Source organism: Electrona antarctica (assembly GCF_951216825.1).
Source record: "Electrona antarctica genome assembly, chromosome: 19".
Taxonomy (NCBI): domain Eukaryota; kingdom Metazoa; phylum Chordata; class Actinopteri; order Myctophiformes; family Myctophidae; genus Electrona; species Electrona antarctica.
In genome coordinates this window covers 16,156,929-16,181,300 of record NC_136800.1, presented here as the reverse complement: position 1 = coordinate 16,181,300, position 24,372 = coordinate 16,156,929, and the positions used below count along the sequence as shown (strand labels likewise).

General features: G+C 42.2%; 2 protein-coding genes across 2 annotated transcripts in view; both read left to right on the top strand.

Moving 5' to 3' along the window:
• The window catches only part of sgip1b (SH3GL interacting endocytic adaptor 1b), a 92,957-nt gene extending 72,017 nt beyond the window's left edge, over positions 1–20,940 (top strand). Inside the window, exons 6-24 of the mRNA XM_079529800.1 lie at positions 722–782; positions 1,963–2,138; positions 2,398–2,409; positions 5,199–5,210; positions 5,882–5,906; positions 6,077–6,140; positions 7,588–7,658; positions 7,828–7,908; positions 8,009–8,077; positions 8,316–9,113; positions 10,442–10,563; positions 10,935–11,079; positions 13,126–13,237; positions 14,473–14,628; positions 15,332–15,464; positions 15,996–16,198; positions 16,699–16,763; positions 17,243–17,407; positions 18,319–20,940. Coding sequence (XP_079385926.1) covers positions 722–782; positions 1,963–2,138; positions 2,398–2,409; positions 5,199–5,210; positions 5,882–5,906; positions 6,077–6,140; positions 7,588–7,658; positions 7,828–7,908; positions 8,009–8,077; positions 8,316–9,113; positions 10,442–10,563; positions 10,935–11,079; positions 13,126–13,237; positions 14,473–14,628; positions 15,332–15,464; positions 15,996–16,198; positions 16,699–16,763; positions 17,243–17,407; positions 18,319–18,341 — 2,493 coding nt within the window. The 3' untranslated portion in view covers positions 18,342–20,940. The remainder of the gene's footprint in view (positions 1–721; positions 783–1,962; positions 2,139–2,397; positions 2,410–5,198; positions 5,211–5,881; positions 5,907–6,076; positions 6,141–7,587; positions 7,659–7,827; positions 7,909–8,008; positions 8,078–8,315; positions 9,114–10,441; positions 10,564–10,934; positions 11,080–13,125; positions 13,238–14,472; positions 14,629–15,331; positions 15,465–15,995; positions 16,199–16,698; positions 16,764–17,242; positions 17,408–18,318) is intronic.
• A 701-nt stretch (positions 20,941–21,641) lies between these two features.
• On the top strand, positions 21,642–23,822 carry dynlt5 (dynein light chain Tctex-type family member 5). Its single transcript, XM_079529660.1, has 5 exons — positions 21,642–21,688; positions 22,287–22,421; positions 22,888–22,979; positions 23,128–23,252; positions 23,535–23,822. Exons 2-5 carry the CDS (start codon positions 22,309–22,311, stop codon positions 23,736–23,738), a joined length of 534 nt encoding a protein of 177 aa, XP_079385786.1. The 5' UTR covers positions 21,642–21,688; positions 22,287–22,308; the 3' UTR covers positions 23,739–23,822.
• The last annotated feature ends 550 nt before the right edge of the window (positions 23,823–24,372 follow it).

Genomic DNA, 24,372 nt, shown 5'->3' with positions numbered 1-24,372 from the left:
CCGTGTGATAGAGGGGTAAAAAATGAATGAAAGTTGCACTAATATTTTAGAAATAGGTCAACAATACAAATTACGTTAGTTTTGTGGATTTATTTACTTTTAATGCGTGGCTCCCTGTGCCCCCCACAAAATGACCCGAACTACTTAATATTTCACCAAAACCAGAGCAGAACTCCCACCACGGGACTCGGGCAATCAATTAATACAGTTGCAACCACTATATTAATGGCAAGTATTTCATACAGCTTAAGTTAAGTTAAGTTAAGTACAATCTGAACTATCCCTTTAAGTAACATTTTTGGAATATCTGTACTTTACTTGAGTGACTTTCACTCCACTACAAGGACAAATATTGTGCTTTTTATTCGACTATGTTTCTAGTAGGAAGCAACCCTTGGACCCAAACGTACACAAATAATACATTATGAATAAACGTACACAAATAATACATTATCCATTTAAAAACAGTATAGATCTACATACATTGTGAGGTTTTTTTTGCATTATTATTTAAATTACAATACATACATTACATTACATACATATAAAAGCAACTCCAGTAGCTACTTCAAGTAGGCTACACATTTGACATAGCAACTTTCTACCAGTAGTTGAGCTATGGACCGGTGTATTTGACCTAAACTTGTCCACCACTGGATATGTGATAGGCTAGAGATGAATGAAGACCCTCTGACGTGTGTTTTGGGGTCATTTTTTGCAGGCCTCTCCTGATGTGGATGAGGAAGGCTTCAGTCTCAGGCCCGGGGGTGAAGAGGCCGATGATATCCTTTTCTGTGAGACCGGCGGCAGCAGTCTAAACGTTTGAGAACCACTGGTCTAGTCTCAGGACCCTGCCTGTAAAGCTGTTGGCCTGTTTGGCTGAGCGACACATCATACGAGTGATTCTCATTAAATAGGGCAAATCAATAGAATCCCCCGACCCCCTCCATTGACCACATTACACATGAGCACTCCTGCCATGGGAGCAGAGGATCATGACAGGAAGTGAAGGTCAGCAAGACAGACTCACATTGCATTCTGGGATGACTATTGTAAGAGTAAACGCCTTGGTAAAATTGTATGAAGTTCTGACATTGACATGTGCCAAAACGTGTTTGCCTCATGTGACCATTGCACCGGCCGGCCATTGTTGGCGCCTATACAAGTCGCTGTTGTAAGGTACTGTTTCTCAATGTCTGGTCAGGGGACCACCGTCAGCTCCAGGGCTCCAAATGGACCCGGGCCATATGGGTCAGTAACTCAGAGATTTACCCTTAGGGTCCATTTGCTCCTGGGGGTACTTCACTTTGAGAATCACTGGTGTAGACAAAAATAGGCAATTTACAAGCTCAATGTGTCACAATGCAACACATTACAAATCAAGCCTTACTCTCTGGAATTCAGTTTACATGGCCCGCAACAGCCTACTGTACATAGTACAGTAGTAAACACAGTAAACAAATTAAATCATTATATTGAAGAACTGAAGAGGGATTCCTGGACATTATGTTCTGGTAATAGTAGAAAGACAATAAACAGGAGCATTTGAGATTGCACATTCTTTGAGTTTTGATTCTGCAGTTACCAGGAAACTACAGTAGAAATGCCACACCAGAAGCGTAATGTGATCTGAGAGTGCTCCTCCACCCTGAGCTGGAAGAAGATATGGCAGAGATGAAACGGTGTGTCTTGTTCTGGGACACAGTAGGTTGAGACAGAACGAAGGTCTCACTTGGGTGTATTTCTTGGGTGTGCTAGAGATGAGTTAGATTAGTAAGATGTAGTGTTGTTGTTTGACAGCTCACAAAATGCATGTCTTGTCCAAAGGCCCCAAGTCAATACATTATTATCATTACCTTATTCCTTGCCTGTGTATGTTTGTCTGGCACACGCTTATCGCTTACCTTTCTGAACATATCATCTCAACACGACGGCCATGTGTCCTCCTTGACAAATCTTCACCAGCTTCCAAAGGGAAACAGTTTTTCTCCTCCAGCGACTCTGAGGACGACGAAGACAGCAGGAAAAAGTTTAAAATCAAAATCAAGCCGCTGGTGTCTGATAATACCAAATGTGTCGTCCCGAGCATGGACGAGCTAAAGGCCTCGGTAGGAGGCCTGGCTCTGTCTCCCTCTCTGGTGAGTGTTCTCAGTCATTCCTCCTCCTGTTGTGTTACAAATAAATAAAACAGAAACGAAAGCAATACTTACACCAATGTATGCTCTCCCCTCAGCTTAAGTATGTTCTTTTTTTTCTTCATTCATTAAATTGATGTATATTGAATCTGTAATTTCTTTGTCATTCTCTCACTTCCTCTCAGACATATCTTTTATCTCTGCCTTTTGCTTCCTTGTTCACATCTTTTCTTTGTTCTTTTCTATGTTGTTCATCTTGTAGAAGCGAAGCCCGGTAAGTCTATCACATTCTTTTATACTTCGTTGTACGATTGTGTCGCATGCTCTAAAAAGACCAGATCTACAAGCTCTATGAGTTTATAGAACGTCTATTTTCAGAGTGTGACACTGGATGGAGTATAAATTCACATGTCACTGCATGGATTCACCTGGTAGAATACATGTTTGATGGTTTGGCCTTTCGGTGCTAGTTTATACATAAAGAGTATTTAGATGTAGCCCTTTCTCTGCATGTTATGTCTCTCCCTTCCCACAGAACGTATGCTTTTCTGACAAAGACCACCCATTGAAGCTGCAATCCATAACCTTTATGTTTTATCCGGGGTTCGAGCCAGGGTCTCCCAACTTTCTACCACTCATCCAAGAGGCAACCTCAACTTCGCCAGTGGCGAGTGACACATTCTGTACACTATGAGCTTCAGGCAGGGCTACTTGTGAACCAGTAGGTGTCCTACCTCAGTGGCCACGACCCCCAACAGTTGGGGGCATTGAGGCATTACATTTTGTTTGACAACGCCACACAATGTGAGGCGCTGTGAGCTTGTAGATCTGCTATTTTCACAATATTTGCCTCTTTCTTATATTCTTTGAAAATTTGGCAACTTTTTGAGGTATTAAAAAGGTCTTAAAAGTCCTTAAATTGTCATTTGACTGTCATCTGAGGACCCCCCAAAATCATGGGGTCGCAACTCCCCACCCACAGGTTGAGAACCACTAGGGTCAAGATCTCTCAATGTAATATAGGCAGATTACCTCCAACCACTGCAAACGTGCTACATGTAGGCAAGGGATAATGTATGACGCGGCTGTAGTTGTTGAAAAATAATGACCGACAGGATGTTTAAACACAGAGACGAACATACTGTACATTATCCCGCTTATTACACGGCTACTTTATTAATAAATTGACCTCAAAGTAACAACAAAACGAGTATTTCCTTGCTTACGGCAATGATTTGAAAGTATTCCATATGTGTCTGACCAATGTGACCATGTCTGATCAAATTCTCGGTTACTGCATCGTCTAGTTCTCGTTTCAAATGTTTTCAAAAACATTCTAGAGAACAATGTTTAGTTGTAAAATGACATGGTGTGTTTGTTTACATGGCTGTCATGTTGGATACAGCATAAAATCCAATCAGCGCAGCCCGGTGCTCTGAGGCTTTGATTAGACAGTGGTCTGTTATAGAGCGGAGCGGTCATTATCAAGAAATAACACACCACTGAATTCACCCATCAGAATCAAGCATTCAACCAAGCCGTGTAATAAATTGTATTAACATACTTCTACATACAGATGGATTAAAATAATGTTTTATTAATTGAAATGAGTTCTGGATTGCAGCTTTAAGCCTAATTTATACTCGCTTGCTGACGAGAACTAATCGTCAAGCTATCAGTTATCTTGAAGGTCAGTTTTTATTTCTGCGACACCGTCGTACTTCGTACCCCCCCCCCCCCCACACACACACACACACACACACTACTTTATTTAAACCTCAGTGGCAGAGTGTGTGTATTACATAATGACTAGTAATCATAACACCCACATTAAGCTTAGTGATTTCATTTGGTCTCCTATATGTCACATAAGCAAACTAGATGTGTGCAGCCGTTTCTGCCTGAAATTGGTGACCAATCAAATTCTGTGACTTCAGCTCAAGAGCAAGACCTTCTAACCATTTTCACCTGACTGTAAATTATAATAAAGAAACCTCAAACACAAATCAGATAAAGTATATTCATTTGACTCTTGGCGTCACCGATTTCAATCAGGATGTCAGTGAATGTCTGATACCACCACTATAGCACTTATTCTCTAGTCTACACTATCTATGGTGGTGGTGTTATGGCTTGGGTTGCATTATGAAGGCTTTGCAGTTAAATGTGGGTGTAAGTGATATGTTTTTATTAAAAACTTAAAGCTCTATATTCCGATTGTTGCTAAGAATATTTGTTGGGGTCTGTTTTTTCTGGGGTTTTTTGTTGTGATGGGGAGACCCCAGTTACTGACCAAACACTTAGTAGGCCTATAGTGGAGGAGCTTAAGGGTGATTTTGTGCTAATTCGTCTAAAAGTGCCACATTGCACAGATGTAGCCCAGAGCCTGCTCTAATGATTTAGCTAGGGCGCAGGTCGCCAGCAAAACTTTCAAAATGTCATTATGCTTTAAGTAGCATTTGACATGTCAAACTAGGGTTTTTTCACGATTCTGAATCCATTCCAAGCATTATCTTTGCATGATTATTTTTGGTCTAAATTCGGCCATAGCCACTTGCCCAAATGTGCCCAATGTGATGCATTTGTGATGCCGTTTTTAGCCCAAGGAGTATTTTTCGTGCAAAACGGATCGGGCACCCTAGCTAAATCATTAGAGCATGCCCTGGGCTACATCTATGCAAAATGTGGTGCTTTTAGACGAATTAGCACAAAATATCCCTATGCTCCTCCACTGAGTAGCCATTGGAATGACTGCTATTGGAATATAGAGCTTTTGTGTGTGTGTGTGTGTGTGTGTGTGTGTGTGTGTGTGTGTGTGTGTGTGTGTGTGTGTGTGTGTGTGTGTGTGTGTGTGTGTGTGTGTGTGTGTGTGTGTGTGTGTGTGTGTGTGTGTGTGTGTGTGTGTGTGTGTGTGTGTGTGTGTGTGTGTGTGTGTGTGTGTGTGTGTGTGTGTGTGTGTGTGTGTGTGTGTGTGTGTGTGTGATTTTAGTTTGTGTCTACTTGACTGATTTGTCACTCACTCTCTGACCAGGTCTGTTCTCTCTTCCTTTTTGCTGGTCTCAGAGACGCAGCCCGGTGAGTTTTATGCACCACCTGCTGGCGATTTTCATCTCTGCAGCCCAGCCCGACCCCCAAATGTTGTTTCCCAGTCTATGCCCCTTGTTTGCTTTGATGCCTTGGTGGAAAGTAACTAAGTACATTTACTCAAACACAGTACTTAAGTACAACTTTGAGGTACTTTTACTTTATTTGACCTGAGTGCTTCTATTTTTCAATACTTTCAACTTCTATTCCAATAGCCTACACCTCAGAGGAAAATATTGTACTTTTTATTCCACTACAATTATTTGAAAACTTTAGTTGCTAGTTACTTTTATTAGTAACTAGCAAAGAGAGTTTTATTATTTATACAAAACCCCTGTTCTATTCGTCAGCTATTCGAACAGAGCTGATCTATAAGATCAAAACGTGTCTCAATGTGATGCATTGTGAGCTTGAACTTGAAGATCTGCTCTTTTCCAGAGAGAATTATCACACATTTTTCAAAAATAATTTTGCACATTTAAGTACATTTTTCTGAAGTACTTTAGGCGGACAGAGTATTTCTACATCATGGAATTGATACTTTTACAAAAATCAGAGTACAACACTGCTTTTAAGTTTTACTATTTACAAAAGGCTGTTGAAAGTTTGAGTCAGGCATGTTGCACACATTTTGCCATGCTCATGTTTGGTTTCTGTTACAGGGACAGATGAAAAGAAACCTTTCTTGTAAGTATATCCCATGATCCAACTTCACTTATTATTTGTGGGAAGCTTGTGCAAAATAATTTCATCCACTCTTTTGTACTTGGTGTACACTTGCATGCAACAAACTGAATTTGAAGTTGGAATGCAGATGTATTAATTAAGCTGATGATTCTTTTGCTGTTTTGTCATAGGTGAGGAGATCGCTAGACCCCGACGCTCCACCCCCACACCAAGCCCTGTCCCTGAGACGCAAAGGTCAGATTGCATTGACTACTTAGCCTCATTTATAGCCTAGTTCAGGGGTCGGCAACCCAAGTTGTTGAAAGAGCCATTTTCGACCAAAAATAAATTCAAAATCTATCTGGAGCCGCAAAGAAAATGTACGCATTATAATGCGGCTTGCCAAGCTTTATTATCTCCCGGGTTGCAACGAAACTAGCAGAATTTAGCATGCTTTCCCTGGAAATGTCTTTCAACGTTACTTTTTTTGTTGTTTGATAGCTTCTCACTGCAGATTAAACATACAGGCAGCCAATCTGCTTTGGCTGTGAAGGCAAAAGCCTCTGTCCACAAACTGTTAAATCCTCTGTTTTTCGTCTGCTATCTTTCTTTTTCTACAGGGTAAACATTATACATTTCCATCGATTTTTTTGTAATGCTACAGGGAGCCACTAGGGGTGTGCTCTAGAGCCGCCTGTTGCAGACCCCTGGCCTAGTTTAAGTTTATACATACCTTTTTTCCAATTAAAAATGAATACATTTTATCTTATCATCATGCAAACAAGACTGGGTCCTATAACGGTGTGGCTTCACTGGCTTCTGGCTTGTAGATCAGCCATTTTTGAGTGGTGTAAACCACTCCTACAACTGGCTTTTTTGTGCAGAAAAAATGAGCATGGTTGCTATGTTCAAAATAATTTCTGACGTAATTAAATCACACCCGGGTGAACTGGATGACCGTAGCAACCATGCTCATTTTTTCTGCACAAAAAAAGCCAGTTGTGAAATCACATCCGGGTGTGATTTCATTACGTCAGACATTACGTCAGACCACAGCTGATCATGCTATATAAAACCTTACACCACTCAGTTCACACGGGTGTGATTTTTTTTTATTTATTTATATACAGTAGCCGTGGGTTAAAGTGGTTAAACAGATTTTTGATGATATGTTAATTAATCCCTGGTGGTCCCCGGACCTCAGTTTGATAGCTACTGTTGTAGATTGTGATGGAGATGTGTAAATCTCAATTTATGTCACTTGGCTTGCCAACAAGAACTGATCGATGCTTCCTTAGCTTGAAGATCGATTCTTGTTAGGAAGTGACACCGTCACATATTTATGAAGCTTAAAGCTGCAGTCCGTAAGCCTGTCCTACCCGGGATCCGAACCCGGGTCTCCCACTCAACTACCAAACATTCTGCTGCTCTGAAAGACAGAAGGTTTGTTTAGACAGGGAAGATGCTACACAGCTTCAAGCAATACCTCTTGTCAAACCACATTGGTCCTACCCTATACTACAGGATCTAAATTGCTCAATAGAAGATTATAGGGAGGAAGACCACCTCCAATCACCACAGATGTGTTTGTTGTATTTAACTATTACTTAAAAGGCCATTTTATTCACTGAAAACTAAAAAGATTAGGGATTGCAGCTTTATGGAGTAATTTGGGGATGTTTGGTTCTCTTATCTCTTGCAGTGACAGATTATACCAGCACGTACCAACTTTCTTTGGAGCTCCTCAAGACACCAACTACTCCAGATATGATGGTCTGTCATAATGCTCAGTAATTCATACAGTATATCCACAATTATTATATTATTATAACTTACTTGCGAAGTTGCGATAGACAGTGCTCATATGTCATTTGACTGGCATGGTTTTATGTTGAGCAAGCAAGTTACAGAGGTGACATTCATTGTTTCTCGGTCTGAACAGTGGTTCCTGCAGAGTCAGACACGTGGGCAGATTCAGGACCGCGGCCCGAGTCTCCTTTGAACAGAGGCTTTCCGACAGGAGGTGAGGCATCCCTTATGAGCTTTACGTAACTTTTTAGCTTCATACCGTGTGACTTGCACTTGTTGAGCAATTAACATGTTTGCCAATGTGTTTGTTTTAGCTCCTCCTCCTCTTCCTCCGAAACACATTCAGTCGGCCAGTCATTACAGCTATCCTCCAGACACTTCCGGTAAATTCAGCTTTTAAACCATCGCATCACACCAGACCTGTCATGTAATGAAACATAGGGATGCGCCGATATATTGGTCGTATATCAGTTTCATCCAATATTCATATAGCCGGTGTTCATGTTGTTGTGTTACATGAATTTTATGATTGCTAAATGTTGGGGTATTGGTTATCTGCAGGCCTAACCAAGCCGAATAAGATTGGGATGCAATTAAACTCATTTGATTTTCCTCACACAGTTGATCTACCCAACGGAAGACTCGGCCGAAGTTCTGCCCCCATCTACCTGAACGTCCACTCGCCCTCCTACCGACGCTCCCCCGGTCCCGACCTGGACGACGTGTTTGACAGCTCGCGGCCCACCGAGGAGGTGTCCCCCAGATGGGTCACCTTTGAGAGGCCGCCTCCGCCGGATGAGCCTGCGCCTCCCCCGCCTCCCGAGTCCCCGCCCCCGGACACGCCATCGTCCACTCCCTCCAGCCCTTGCGTCTCGCCCGTTTCTGCCGGCCCGCCTCCAGATGAGCCGCCACCCTCCCCTCCACCGTTCTCTTCTCCGCCGTTCTCCCCTGGATCCCCACCCCCTTTCTCCCCGCCCCCTTTCTCCCCACCGGACTCGCCGCCGTCCATCGTCCTGGGGCCTCCTCCGGACGAGCCGGCACCGCCGCTACCCCCTGATTTCTCCCCAGTCTCCATCTCGCCGCCACTCCACCTCGACGATGAGGCGTTTGACGAGGAGGTACTGCGTTTCGCAGTACCTCCTCGTACCTGTGCCGCTCGTGCCGAGTGCCGCTCGTCCCCGGCCCCCACCAGCCCCCCACCCCCCCTCCCGGCGGATCGCAGGTCGCCGCGGACGGGCGTCCCGTCCCCTTTGGTCCTGGGGCCCACTGGGAAGAGAACTCCAGAGGGGGTGTACCTAAGGGATGAGCTCCCAGACTGTGTGGGTTTGCCCAGAGAGCTGACCTCCAGCTTCAGGGGAACGCCACCTCCTCTCCCCTACAGGTCCATCATGTCTTCCCCAGGACCGTACTCATGCAGCAGTGAGTACTGATACAACTTCATACACCATAAGGAGCCGTGTCTACAGAAAGCTTTTAATGCGTCGACATTTGGATATCATGGAGCGTTTATCGACGCCCGCAATATTCAACCGTTGCTGTGCTCAAAGATGTTATCATCTTTAGCACTATTTATTATCATTTTTAGCACAAATAGCCTAGCTGAAACAACAGTAAATATGCATGGACTTCTCATGGTTGTGGTAACGATGCAATGTCAGGTTGTAGTTGTCAGTGGCACAGCCGGTTGGATCAAACGTGACATTGAGGAGCAGCACTCGTCAAAACTTTAACTATTTTCTGCTTTTAAGTGCTCTGCCCGCCTTTACCATAGATGCATGGGAGCTTAAACAATGCTGTCTGTGGACAAGACCCTGGACAGTTACTCTCTGCTGCCGTACTCATGCAGCATAGAGTACTGATACTACTTCATACACCATGGTTGTGCAGCACTTTAATCTGGGAGCACATTTTGCTCCCAGATTGAATTATTTGGAAAATAAGACCTTGGCCAGGCGCTCTGGGTTGCGTGGGTTGGTCTCTGTCACTGCACTAGCGACTCCTACAGGTTGGTCAGGGCACCTGTTGAACAGGAAATGGACAATAGAGCGTCGCAGTCCCGCCTCCTACCCTGGACCAGGAAATGAAACCCAATGCATTATTCTCATAGACATTTCTTAAAGTATTTATTTAAAGACGGTTACGCCGCGGACAAAGCCAACTCGAGTTGTGACAACTCATGACAACACAAACAATATTTTGGACCAAACAAATAATTAGAAAGAAGAAAAAAACGGCAGGTTACAACACTTTTTTTGTTGTTTTTCTTCTTTGTAATTATTTGTTTGGTCCAAAATATTGTTTGTGTTGTCATGAGTTGTCACGACTCGAGTTGGCTTTGTCCGCGGCGTAACCGTCTTTAAATAAATACTTTAAGAAATGTCTATGAGAATAATGCATTGGGTTTCATTTCCTGGTCCAGGGTAGGAGGCGGGACTGCGACGCTCTATAGACAATGCTAGATAAGGATCATACTTGGCATATTGTTGTCGGATGGAAACCTTGTACTGTATGTCCAAAATGATGCATTCAATGTAGTCACAAGTGGTTATTAATACTATTCATTGGTTAAATACCGGTATGTATTAAACCCAGACAGACTTGATATGTGATGCAATGCGTAAGGCTAGTTTTTACTCGGTTGCATGACACCCTTTTGCCATGTCGCTTGAAGAATTTGACATATTCTCAGCTGAAAACTTTTTTAACTATGAAAATGACTTGTTAAAGACGTATGTGATTGTCAACAGGTCCCTCTTCTCCTGCTCGCTCTGCCACGCCTCAGTCAGGAGGGAGCCCCGTCCCCCCGCCTCCTCCCCCAAGACCTTCCTCGCGACCAAAACTACCACCAGGGAAACCTATATCTGACCTGGTATGTATTCCCATGCGCTCTCTCTCTATACCGTACCACTTTAGAACAGTAGTTCGCAAACATAACAGATATACAAGCTCTTGTGTAAATCTGCTTTTTATTTAAAATTTTTACATTTTTGTGTTTGAAAAATGTAGAATAATTTTGAATTTTTTAACACAAATGTTCTCTTCTGGGCGTCCCTGACACAAAACCATTTTCAGTTAGGGGGGTCCGTGGCCAAATACATATAATTTTGAGGGTTGTTGACGCTTGACACGAAGACGTTTGAGAAAAAAAAATAATCTTCCAAACTTTTAATTATTTTTCTTATCACTGATATGGGCTAGGTCTAATTATTTGTTATTATATTTTGTCTTTCTTTGGTCCAGGCTCGGCCGTTCAGTCCGCCGGTGTCAGCCAGCCCCCCGCCCTTCGCCCCTTTGGCCCGGGCAGAGAGCTCCTCCTCCATCTCCTCCGTCACCTCGCACAGCGCTGCCTCCACGCCCACCTTAGGACTCGCCGTCTCCAACACAGGTGGACAATCATGCTGGGCGAGACCTTCTGCTACGAGTCCCCTAAACTGGTGGTTCTCAACCTGTGGGTCGGGGGTTTCCACCTGTTTTTTGACAGGTGATAATTTAAGGACTTTTAGTCCTTAAATTTCTTTTTTTCTTTTTTTTACTCTTCAAAATAATTTGGCGACCCCCGGGGGGTCGCGACCCACGGGTTGAGAACCCCTGCGGTAGGAGACTCAAATTCTAGGCGGGAACCACTTTTGATGTTTTAACCCTTCTGGACAGGAACCCCTTTTGTGGTTCTGTACAGTATAGTATTCAAAAATATATATATATGCTGCTATATAAATATTTGAAGTTTTTCAGACAACTTAGGGCAGGATTTAGAAGGCGTTTTTAGAATCGGCCTCAGTCCAAAATGGAATAATATAAGAAAGAAGTCAAAATCATTTGAAAATAGAAGATCTATAAGCTCACATCTGTGAAACCGAGTCAAACAAAATGGTATGCCTCCTACATTCCAAGTGCTTGTCAAGGTGGAGGGTCCCCAGTTCAAATGTGATTATTTTGGGAGGGGGGTGGGGGGGGGGGGGGGGGGGGGGGCACGGCCTGAAAAGGTTGAGAACTACATGCCCTAACCGGAAGTACCGGAGGTATCACCCAGGACAGTTACATTGATGCTTTAATACATTTTGGAAACATTTTGAAAGTAGGGACACAAGGTTGAACGAGCTCAAATGACCACCCAGGATGTTCCATATCCATGCCTGTTGTCCCCCCCATCCCTATGTGTGTGTCCATCCATACTGTGATGCGTCTTCTTCTCCGTGTCTCTCATTCTCCTGTGTTTCTCTTCTCCCCCTGTCTCCTCCTCTCATTCTCGTGTGTTTCTCTTCTCCCCTTGTCTCCTCCTCTCATTCTTCACCCCTCCTTCATTCTCCTCATAACCTTCAGAGGGCCCACAGCCCCTGGTGTGGTTTGATCATGGCAGGTTTTATTTAGCCTTCGAAGGTGAGTCAAGGCCAGCTGCCACTTCTTCCCTAGTAAACAACAGTGCATGGGCTGCCCTGTATGCTATACACTCCACTCCAGAGTTAAAGGGGGTTAACTTTACTGTATTTGTTGACGGGACACTGCATATTGATGAACAATACATATCAATGTAATGTGAATACATTGGATTTAGCAAAGATGCTCACAAAAAAATAAAACAAATAAAAACAAACAGAAAATAGAGTACATTATACAATGAAAAGCATGAATACTAAAACAGTTTTGGTTTTGTTTGTAAGCTTTTTTCTGTTAAAAGGCTAAAGCCAGGGTGTCACAGGAGAAATAATCCCCAATAGATAATGTATCAGCTACAATGTTATAGTGTTCCTGCTCCAATGAACAAACACGATAAAGCAATGATTGCTGTCAGAAAATGGAGCTATTTAACACGTACATCACTTAACCCCTTTAAAGTGGCACTTTAGCACTATAATGTTACAGTGTAGTCCTGTCTAGTGTGGTACTGTGGATGCAGAGATCCATTCAGCGAGTGTTCCATCCCATCCACTGTGCAAGTTGTGTCTCTATGCTGCATTCTAGTTATTTACTTGTAACTTGTAACCACACACAAGTACCTAACCCCAAACCCCTACTATGCACAGCTTTGTGTTGTGTGTGTGATTGTACCACGGAATGTGATTATTTGATTGGCCGAGCACGGAATGTGATGATGTATGATATTAAGAGCACCCTTCACTTCACATGAGTGTGATTATTTTATTCAAATGTGTTTCCTGCCCTTTTCAATTCCTGGCTCCCTATTAGCACCTGTGGTTGTTTGGAGTACCCTTCATGTTTATTCTTAGAAACATTGAGTTTAGCTTCTATTTGGTTGCGTTGGCTACCCCCTGACTCTGTTTGTAAAGCCTGATCATTTCACTCTGTGCTTAGAAGACCACAGAGCATTTTTTGACGTGTGTGTGTGTGTGTGTGTGTGTGTGTGTGTGTGTGTGTGTGTGTGTGTGTGTGTGTGTGTGTGTGTGTGTGTGTGCGTGTGCGCGTGCGTGCGTAGGATGTTCCAGGGGCCCCAGTCCACTCACCATGGGACCTCAGGACACTCTGCCAGTGGCTGCTGCCTTCACTGAGACCATCAACGCATATTTCAAAGGAGCCGATCCCAGCAAGTAAAGTCAACATATTCACACTAAAGGTCCTTTCAGATGGACAACAATTAACGCACCTAGTAATTCATTTTCAATGAGACCTGCGTTTTTTTTCTGTATGTGCGGAGAAGTCTAGGGTCGACAACGCAAGCTTAGTTACGTGAGTGTGGTCCTGTGAAATTGTCACGCGAGTGCTTGTTTAATGCACACGCCCGTGAGTGACTAGACCTGGATTCTGTTGAGCTTTTTTTTACGTACGTTGCAGTGATGTAAATAGGTTTTCAATGTAATGAGTCCCGGGATGCAGGGATGGTCTTTTAGATGAGTCCCAGGGACATTTTATGAGTCCCATGCACTTCAACGACGTTAGGAGTCATATTTTGCCATTTTTACAAATTGCAGCATTTAACTCCCATGTAATTTTATATGGTAATAATGTGGTTATATTCATGTAGAAAACAGAAGAAGAAATTATTATTATAACTAAAACTAGCAAAATAAAGTAGAATAAAAAACAGTACTGTACAGTAGTGCATCCCGTGGATGCAGAGGTCGTCGTTTTATTGCGTCCCTTAACTATAAACTGCGTTTTGGGATGCAAAATGCACCCTATTTTAATCTCTGACGTTGTCGCGCCCCTCCTGTTCAGACCTGGAGCAGACCTGTCGTTGATCCAGGTGACAATGTCTGCGTTAATCGATACCCGTCTGAAAGGAGATTAATATTGTCACTGTCAGGGGAAACCATATGTCCAAATCCTATTCAGGAAATGGAACCCAATGGATCAGTATTTAGTCACAAGCCCACAGACAGATTAACTACTTAAAACTATTTGGGGCAAGTGGATATATTTTAACCATTATAAGATAGTGAAAATAACAGATCTACAAGCTCACAATGCCTCACAATGGGACATGTTGTGAGCTTGTAGATCACCTATTTTCGCAGCTTTTTTCTATTATACCTTTAAATTATTTTGACTGCGCAAGGGGTTCTGGGTGCTACCGTTTTCTTTTTTATCACTTAGATTTTTATTAATTTTTTGAACAAACAATGAAAAAGAAAAAGAAATAAAATCGACAATGCGTATCAAACCTTGCTTATTACTTTACATATTCCTAGACATGTTCTATTGTTCCTCGTTCCCCCATGCCCTCACTGTTCATGACCAGGTCATTAAATATTGTCCATTTGGACCATTTGTGGGTACTACCGTTTTCATTAAACTTATGCTGCGTTTCTCCTTTTCCTCCCAGGTGTGTGGTGAAGATTACGGGGGAGATGGTGCTGTCCTTCCCTGCGGGCATAACCAGGCACTTTGCCAGTCACCCCACACAACCCATCCTCACGTTCTGCATCAGCAACTACAGCCAACTGGAGCAGGTCCTCCCAAACCCCCAACTGCTGTGCTGGTAGGAATAGCACGCACGCACGCACGCACGCACGCACGCACGCACGCACGCACGCACGCACGCATGCATGCACCAACACACACACACACACACACACACACACACACACACTGCTGAAACTTTTTTTCACTTATACCCTTGCGTCCCTGTTTTGTGCATGTCATTATACTATCGGTGAATATTTAGAATAGATATATACCTGTATATAATTTAGAAATCTAGAAGCAGATCTACAACCTCACAGCAAACTTGCAACCAGCAAAGAATGATTAAGCTCTACAGGCTCACTTGAAACTCTTTTCCACCGGGGTTGAACCGGTTCCGTTCTTTTTTCCCGCCTGGTTTTGAACCAAATTAATTATTATCAGATCCATAAACATTGGTTCAAAACTGGAACCAAAATAATTATACTTTATAGTCTTTCCCTGAAGTGAGAACCAAAGTTGGCGTGTCACTATTCAGGTTGGTTGGAAGCTGCAGATGTGATATAAACAATCATAAAAAATAAAGAACGTTTAGAAGAAAGTTCTTTTGGTGTTCTTTGGTTGTCTCTGTGTGAGATTGTAGATTGTCTATTAGTCTTAGTATATAGTTAACAGTTTGTGTATACACTATATACAGCCCATGTACAGTATGGATTTTTAATGTTCATTCACATGAAATTCAAGCATTCAAGCTCTCACACCCTGTGCACACACCCTAGCGATCTGACAACGGAAAATGTCGACACCAAGGAATTCTGGGTGAATATGCCGAACCTGATGAGCCATCTGAGGAGTGTGGCCGAGCAGAAGCCCCAGGCCACCTACTACAATGTTGATATGATTAAATATCAGGTGAACTGCAATATCCATCCATATATCTGTGTTGTCTCAGGCAAAATTCTTCTTCTACATTCTCTAATATTATGTAGACGTCTTGTAAATTAAGTAATGCAGATGTTTAACAATAATCTAACTCTTGAGAGCTAAACAAAAAACCAAACACACCCGCAAGGGTCCATTTGGTTTCATTTTACGTTGTCAAGAGTTAAAGATCTATCAGGGTCCATTTGGTTACCAACGCTCCATCATTTAGCTGGGGACCACCTGGAACCCCGTCAAGGACCACTGGCGGTACCCGTACTGGTTGAAAACCACTGCTTTAAAATGTACACTTGACTTGACCTTTATAATCAGAAATAAATCAAACGTGTGTAAAACCACACTAATGAATACATTATAGTTGTAATGTATTTGCATGTAAAATTACAGTAATGAATACATCATATTTTCAGCTAGTTTAAGTATTTGCATGCAAAACCATAGTAATGACTACATTGTATTTGTGCGAGTCCTAAGCATGTGTGTACTGTACTTCCTCCTCAGGTGTCAGCAGAGGGCATCCAGTCCACTCCTCTGAACCTGGCAGTGAGCTGGCGAGGTGACGAGACGTGCACAGATCTTAGGATAGACTACAAATACAACACAGAGGCCATGGCCTCCCCCGCACCTCTACACAACATCCACTTCCTGGTCCCTGTAGATGGGGGCGTGTCCAAACTCCAAGCCATGATCCCTCCCGCCACCTGGTAAGAAGAATGCCTTCATTAATCTGGAATTGAACCAAATCGCAGTTTGTTCGCAACAGTCTCTAAGGCATTGCATTTGACTAATACAATAACCATAAAATGTCAAAAATGTCATGGAAAACTACAATATATAAACAGTATTCTGGTGCTGTGCAGAATCTCAGGCCGACAAATCAACTTGCATGTTAGAGAAAGAATATTGGTTGATCCAAAATATATTTTCTTGGTCTTATGCAGCTCTACTCAACAATTTTTACCCTAATTTCCAATAACTAAATGGGGGAGCTTCCATAGCGGAGTGGGTACAGAATAATTGTAATCAGAACGTCACTGGTTTGACACTATGCGTCCCTGAGCAAGGCACTTAACCCCTAACAGCTCTCCACCGAGTGCTCATCTGAGCAAGCCATCTGCTGGGTGAATGTAGAAAAGTAGTTTCCCCTCCTCCCAGGATGATGCAATAAAAGTGTCTTGGTGTAATATGTTCTTTTCGCATGAAGGAACCCTGAACAGCAGACAATGCTGTGGAAGATACAGAGCCTGTCTCAGAGGTCTGACAATGGAGGTAGGCCTACATCTCTCATTTTTAAATAATACCTGTCCCTCCCTTATTTTGGTCGAGACACCTTAATGTCTCAGAAACAGCCAGTTGATGCAGCAGGATATAGAGTAAATGGCACACAGACACAGCTCAGAATGTAATAAATTGAGATCTGGTTCCCAAATCTTTTAGCTCGAGACCCAAAATGTTTTGTAGTAAACGAAAATAATATAGATATTTACTCGTGACCCATAAAAATGGGTGTGGGTCCCGGACCCAGTGTTTGGGAATGGGAGCACATGTTGTATTAACAAGTCTAGCGACAGATTAGTATTTTTCTTAGTAATTTATCATCTTCCCAGTTTAACGGATCTTCCCAGTTTAACGGATTATGAGAACAGACAAGACAGTAGAAAGAGCTGATGTACAGTATGCATAATGGTTGATTGAACTGTGGTGGTTGTTCAGCTCAGCACTGTGCTCATGTGTTCTGCCTCCTGCAGGGGTAGGGGCTCTGCTGGGCCGCTTCCAGTTGACAGAGGGTCCCAGTAGGCCTTCCCAGCTGGCGGTTCAGTTCACCAGTGAGGGGACCACTCTGTCAGGCTGTGACATCCAGCTGGTGGGCACTGGCTACAGGCTGTCACTGGTGAAGAAAAGATTCACTGCAGGTGAGTTTGAGTAGGATTGATGTCTGACCGCTACAGTATTTCACCTCATACAAGAGGTTCTCAATTTTTTATTTAATTTCAAGGACCCCCCCAGTTTGTTATGCATTAGGCCAGGGTTCCCCAATAGGCGCCTGCGGGCCATTTTTTTTGAGGGGGTCCCAGATATAAATGGCATTAAATGGGGGTCAGTAGCCTATGCATGTCAAACTGGGCATCCTTTTCAAATGGGGTCTTGCCCTGAAAATTAATTTTCATGGGAAGACCTCGACCTTGTGCGTGCGGACTCGGCCCCCAGCCTGGTACCCTAGTCAAAATATGGCCCTTGAGGAAAAATAATTGGGGAACCCTGCATTAGGCCATGGACGCCCATTTCTCTGAGTGTACAAATGTACACGCAGGTGTCCATTTGGTTCCATATGTACACTCCCTGAGTTACAGAACTTTAAGGGTCCATTTTAGCCTGACACTCTGCCTTTCATTTCGTTATACTTTATTCTGAATCGCCAGAACATATTGTTTTCAATGGGCGTGGCTAGCGATTCAGGGGCTGGAGCCAGGCTAGGTCCATTTGGTTCCTAGCTGTAAATAATTTATTTGGGGACCCCCTGGAGCCCTCTCAAGGACCCCAGGGAAACCCCAGACCCTACTTTGAGAACCTCCTTATACTATGCATCGAGGCTCAGAGCTATACTCATGATGTAATAATAACTTCATCATAATGTAAGGAGCAATGTCATGAAAATCATTGTAATGTTATAGCGATAGTGGTAACTAACAATATATTTAGCGTATATCAATTACTGCCGAAAACACATCACTTCATGTGTTAGGGTTGAGGTTTATGTGTTGTCGTCTATTACTTCCTAAACAGATTACTGTCTTTATCTCTTGTTTGTGATTCACCCCTATAGGTAAATATTTGGCTGACAATTAGTGACCAACGCTGTTATGAACCAAATGAATGAAACCAGGAGAATCATTGGCGTTTGACTGTCTGAAGAGAAGACTATGGACCCATCCCGTGTCTACCAGTGTTGAAGACTGTAGGCACTTTTCCACTGCATGGTACCGGCTCAACTTGACCCGCTTACTTTTCCACTACAAATAGGACCCCATCAATGCAGCTGCTCTGTTTCATCTGTACAGTCCAACAAAGTCTGTTTCTGGTAACATTAGGTCAGAAGCAGTTGCTCAATATTGATTCATTTCACATTTACAACGACTAGTTTAAAGTTAGTTACAAGTATTCAGTTAACAGTACTCAGGGGGGGGGAGTCCCTTGTGATGTAATGACAGTAGTAATGATTCTCTCTGACCAATCAGTAGTAGTATGCAGTATTTTCTCATCACCTTTTGGTATCACCTGATCACGCTTGGAACCTCCACAGAGGTGATAAAAACATACCAGGTACCAGATTCTAGGTGATACTTTTAACAAAATAGGCAAGTCGAGCCAGTACATTGCGTGGAAAAGGCCATATGTGGACCGTTCCTGTTTCTAGAGCTGACTACTCATTGACATATACCTGCATAACTTTAACTTGAGTTGCAAGGGTTTCATGCTGGAAGAGGTGAGGTCAGGATGTGAACTCATACCATTCAAACACGCACGCACGCACGCACGCACGCACGCACGCACACACACACACCAGGGTATTGTTTGCCTTGATCACATGTGACATAAGTTACACTGCCACCCCAAGTATACTTTTCTGTGGCATAGATCTAATCTTTTATTGCTCCCCGAGTAGGAAGTTAAATCATTTTTCTGCTCAGACAGCAATGGAATATTCAGGACCCATGTAAACAAACTTCAATAGATAGTAGTACAGTACTATGAAAATTCATCCTGACTTAACAAACTCGTCTCAGATTAGCACTCTTCCACTAAATAACTTGCATGTCACATGTGTTTAAAAGCAGTCAACTTTATGGGACAGGGCAAATAGAGCCAAAGTGAAAGAGTTGCCTTTGACTAATATGGCCATTGAGCCTGAACTTTGTCAGAGGTCATTGTCAGGATTAGCATTATGGACATAGCAGAGTAAGGAAATTCAATGTCTATCAAGCACTATTACACGTCCCTCTCGTTTATGTTCTTGTTTTTTTCCACCATGTGGAGTAAATAGGTGTTTTATCATTTTCTAATAGCAATATTTAAAAACTAAGTGTAAAAATTGTACATACAAATATGTTTCAAATATCTCTTTGGACTTGTCTGTGATTGTCTGTTAATTTATTGATGCTAACTCCCATAATGCATTAGGTTTTAAAATCATTCAAATTTCAGTTCATCCCGTTTATTATTTCAGTGTGGATTTCTCAACCCAAAAAAAAAAAGAAAGAAAATCTAACCAGCCGTGGTAAATAACAACATAATGAACCGCATGAAATCTCCATTAGTCTCATTTTTCCCAGTACAATGCAAATGTTATCATTTGGAAATGTTCATGCATTATTGCATTCAGACCTTCACTTTTATGTTGACTCACTGTTGTGCTGTTGTCGCACCTTCACTGGTGAAATCATTGTCCGTCCATAACTTTGGCATGCATTCATTTGTTTTGCAACTCTGTAATACTGTATACGTAGCAGTTTGACAGCCTGTGTTTGAAATCCACACATCCCACCTCACCTTGGAGTCACACCATCCCATGGAGGCATCAGTTAGGCTTTGTTCAGACCGCAGGCAAATCCCAGTCGTTTCTCAAATCTGATCTTTAGGACTGACTGTCCACACATTTGCAAGTGATCAGATCATATTTGCAGGTGATCAGATTAGATTTGTGTATTCAGACATTGTCGAGCTATCTGCATTGGTTGCTGTGGTAATGATGTTACAACACAAGTGTGAATATTAATTCTTAATTTATGCTCCATCGTACAATGGTGCCGCTGGCCAAATATAAGCAGATATACAGTACAAGCTCACACAGTTTTAGAAATCAGATTTGAATTCCGTTTCAAACCACCTGGGAATCTGATTAGCATAAATCTGTTTTCATACGGTTTTTCACTGTTCAGACTTGATAAAACCAATCTGATTCCAATCTGTATGGCCAACAATTGGATTTGGGCTGCCAGTCTGAACATAGCCTTATGTCAACCATTATCACTTTTGTGTGATATCATATCAGTAATACTTGATATGTGTGAGCATTGCATTTTATACAATGCACTATATATAAATATAGTGTTGACTTGACTCACTGTTTGGTCCTGGTTGCAACATTTTATTTTAAAAGCCTTACTGATGTTTGAAATAAAATAATTTAAGAAAAATACAAAACGGTTCTTCAGTCGAGTAGAAGCTGTAGCTCAAAGTGTTTCTGTTGATGATGCTTATGGGTTTGTTTGTTTTATTTATTTTGCCTTATGTGTTGTTTGCATATTTCAAGCAATATTAGATACTTTGTGTACGTTTATTTTTTCTATAAAAATAACTTCTGTATTCTATTCACTGCATAAAGGACACAGAATATGCAAACATTTCATGTAAATTTCCCATCCAAAGATTTTGAGAGTAAATATATAAAAAAGTCAATATAATGTGTTTTACTTGGTAATAAAGAAGGAGAAATATTGGACATGCATCTCTCTTTTTGTGTAAAGATTTACAGGTTATAGGATAATAGCTATTTCAACTGATTGATTGAGTGATTGGTTGATTTATTTAAATTTAAGTGAAATTGCGGAAGTGAAGGCTACACTATAAAATTGAACCATGGGTGAAAATGTAACTTTTCTTTAAACAAAAACATGTTCCCTTTAAAATGAATAAAATTGTCCCTGATGTTAGAAAAACAGGACAGATAATCATCCAGAATATAAAAACATTAATAGCCTAGTAAGCCTACTGGAGTTTGATGCCTGAGTTGAGAGATTATGAGACAGGAAAATGGCACATCTGGTGCCGACGGATAAACTAGGGACCTTTTCGAGAGAGTGTGGTCGAAGTTGTGTCTAGATCCCATAGTCTGGAGAGAGAGAGTCAATCGTTGTCAGGGCAACTGCCGACGTGAGGAAGTGATCATGGTCCCTATGGATCAAGGGGCCGGCCGGCCACAGAAGAGCGTCAACGATTGCTCAGCTAGACAACGCCAACAGCAGTAATGCTTTTATCCTTCCCAGCTATAGGATTCTAAATTAACGCTGGCATAGTAGCCTAATAAACTCCTCCCTATAAATTGACGTAGCTTCTGTTGTTGCTAGGACTACACAATGCTCTGAATGGCTACAAAATAGCTTATCTCTCGTTTCATTCATGAGATCCTGAAATCGGTAAGAAGATCGTCTAACTTTGTATTATTATTATGAAGGAATCTAATTGTATGAGTCATTCCTTTCACAACAATCTAACTTTATCATTAGAAGCACAGCACAACCAAAATACGTTTTTATAAGATTTATTCCTTTTCGATATGGTTTATTTAAAATGTAATTTATTTTAAAGCATTTCTTCAGTAACATTGATCAGGACTTTGTTATTATGTAGAATATGCTTTATGCAGTATATTTGCTAATAATGATAGCCTATAATGATGCTTGTTGTTTAAACTTTAAATAGGGCTGACCATGGGGTCCACCGTCCAAATGAACCCTTGTGGGTCTGCATATAGCCGTACAAATAAATGTAGGCTACATTTTTATACACTGTCAGAGTTAAATTAAAACTGAGGATTTTGCTATTTGGTATGGGGTCCTAGAAGCCTGGCTCCAGCCCCTGATCACTAACCATGCCCATTAAAAAATGCTATAATGAAGTGAAACACATTATGTGGCCTAATGTAGCCTATATCAAACTGGGGGTCCTTGAAATAAAAAGCGGTTGAGAATCGCTGGTTTAAAGTGATCTGTCATCCTGTGGCTGTGACATCAGGAGTGAGCCAGGCAATCCAATCATGTCTGATTTGAGTAAGGAGAAAGTTCGTCTTCTTCTGAAGAAGAGAGGCAGTGTCTCTTCCCTCGGAAGCCATGAAGTCAGAGCTAAGGAAACTGTGGCCAAGACAAAGGAGTGAGTACAAGATCCACTCTTTTAAACATGTATAGTCTATAGGCTTTCCGAAAGAGTTTGATCGGTAGATGGAACATATGCTATTTAGAACCTTCAACCTAACCAACCCCATCATAAATCTCTATAGGTATTACTCCATTGTCAACACATATTACACAGTAAATACAGTTCACACTAATTTGATACTTTTTGGTATAACATGGCCAGGGATTGAACCCTGACCTCCCAGTCTCAGGGTAGATACTCTAACCACAAGGCCACTGAGCTGGCATGTGCACTGTAGCAAAGACCACCACCAAATACTAACAACAACAACAACAACAACAACAACAAGACACATTATCATTGCTACCAACCAGACTGATAGTTAGCTACACCCTGGAGTCTGGACCTCAACAAACAACCTGCTAGTAATAATATGCTGATTATGATGAGGTAACTAATGTATTACTCCTCTGCTTTTCAGCTCTATAAGCACTGTTTCTTACATCGATGAGCCGGGTCACCATGATGATAACACTCGGCCTGCCGTGCAAATGGAGAACACCTACCACATGGGTAAGCATCCTAGGTAGGGTCAGCTTATGGTCTGTATCAGTCGAGAACGGGTGTCATCTGTATGAAAAACACCAAGATGACATTAACAATCATTGCAATTACACAGTAAATAGGCCTAACAGACAACTGTCTTTCTCATTTTGAAAAGGACCCTCTAAACGTTTCCCTGTCCTTCTGGTCAATGACATACTGAAGGATGTGCTCACCAGCTACTTACAAGAGGAGAAGTATGAAGCAGAGTTGTGTCGCCAGATGACAAAGACAATATCTGAGGTAAAACAGAAAGGAATGGGTTTTTCAAAAGCGATTAAGTGATAATATATAGCTTATCTCCCATGAGTCCATGTTGAAGGAATATCTAAATTCCACAATGCGCATGTACAGGTGTACTATACACACTATACTCTGATCTCGCACTTGTCATTTGCTCTGGATAAGAGCATCTGCTGAATGCCTAAATTGTAAAATGTAATCGTCTTAAATGTAATTTGTGGAAGCATGCAGTGACCCTGTCAAACAAGCTGTAATGAAATCTGTTTCTTTCAATTCCACAAGGTGATAAAGGCCCGTGTGAAGGACCTAATGATTCCTCGCTACAAGATAATTGTTCTGATTAACATCGGCCAGCTCTGCAATCAGAACATGCGCTTTGGAAGTCGCTGCCTGTGGGACGCGTCCAACGACACTTTTACCTCACACACCTTCAAGAACAGCTCCCTCTTTGCTGTGGCAAACGTCTATGCTGTTTATTTTGAGTGAGTAGATCAGTGGAATGATCACCGGGACTTGAGGCCCTGTCTGTATGTCCCAAAAGGTTTGGGAACCCCTGCACTAGTGATGACAACTGCCAGGAACTGCGTTACTCTAGTCTCATATCCGCATTATGAAAATAATCTGTAAGCAAGTAGCCATGAGGAGGATCTAATTATGCATGGCTGGAGTTTGTGATTTTATATTTGTGGCAGCGGTGGCCGAACGGATAGCGGCGCGGTCTTGATACCGGAAGGTTCCTAGTTCGAATCAGCCGTCCGACACGCTAAAATTACCACCGCTGAAGTGCCCTTGAACAAGGCATTGAACCACTACGATGAAATGTGTTCTATGAGCAGGCCCTGGCTGGAAACAAGTTCTTGAGCTTAGCCCAGATACCCTGGGTAAATATAGATTTCATTTCATATATTCTGCCAGGCCAAAGGCGTGGCAGAATATGTTTTCGCCCCTGTCCGTCCGTCCCTGTGCAGCCAATCTCCGGCACCAAATAACCGATCAGCATGAAACTGTGCATGCACACTCCCTGGAGTGAAAACCTCTGCCCCAAATCTTTCACATCGGCCTGTCATAGTGCCACCAGGAGGGCGACTTTTGAAAAACATTTTTTTTTAATATTACTCCT

Coding starts and splice junctions, on each gene's coding strand:
- dynlt5 (XM_079529660.1), top strand. CDS start 22,309: ATGTCTGATTTGAGTAAGGAGAAAGTTCGTCTTCTTCTGAAGAAGAGA. Junction 22,422..22,887: donor ACTGTGGCCAAGACAAAGGA/GTGAGTACAAGA, acceptor TCTGCTTTTCAG/CTCTATAAGCACTGTTTCTT. Junction 22,980..23,127: donor GGAGAACACCTACCACATGG/GTAAGCATCCTA, acceptor CATTTTGAAAAG/GACCCTCTAAACGTTTCCCT.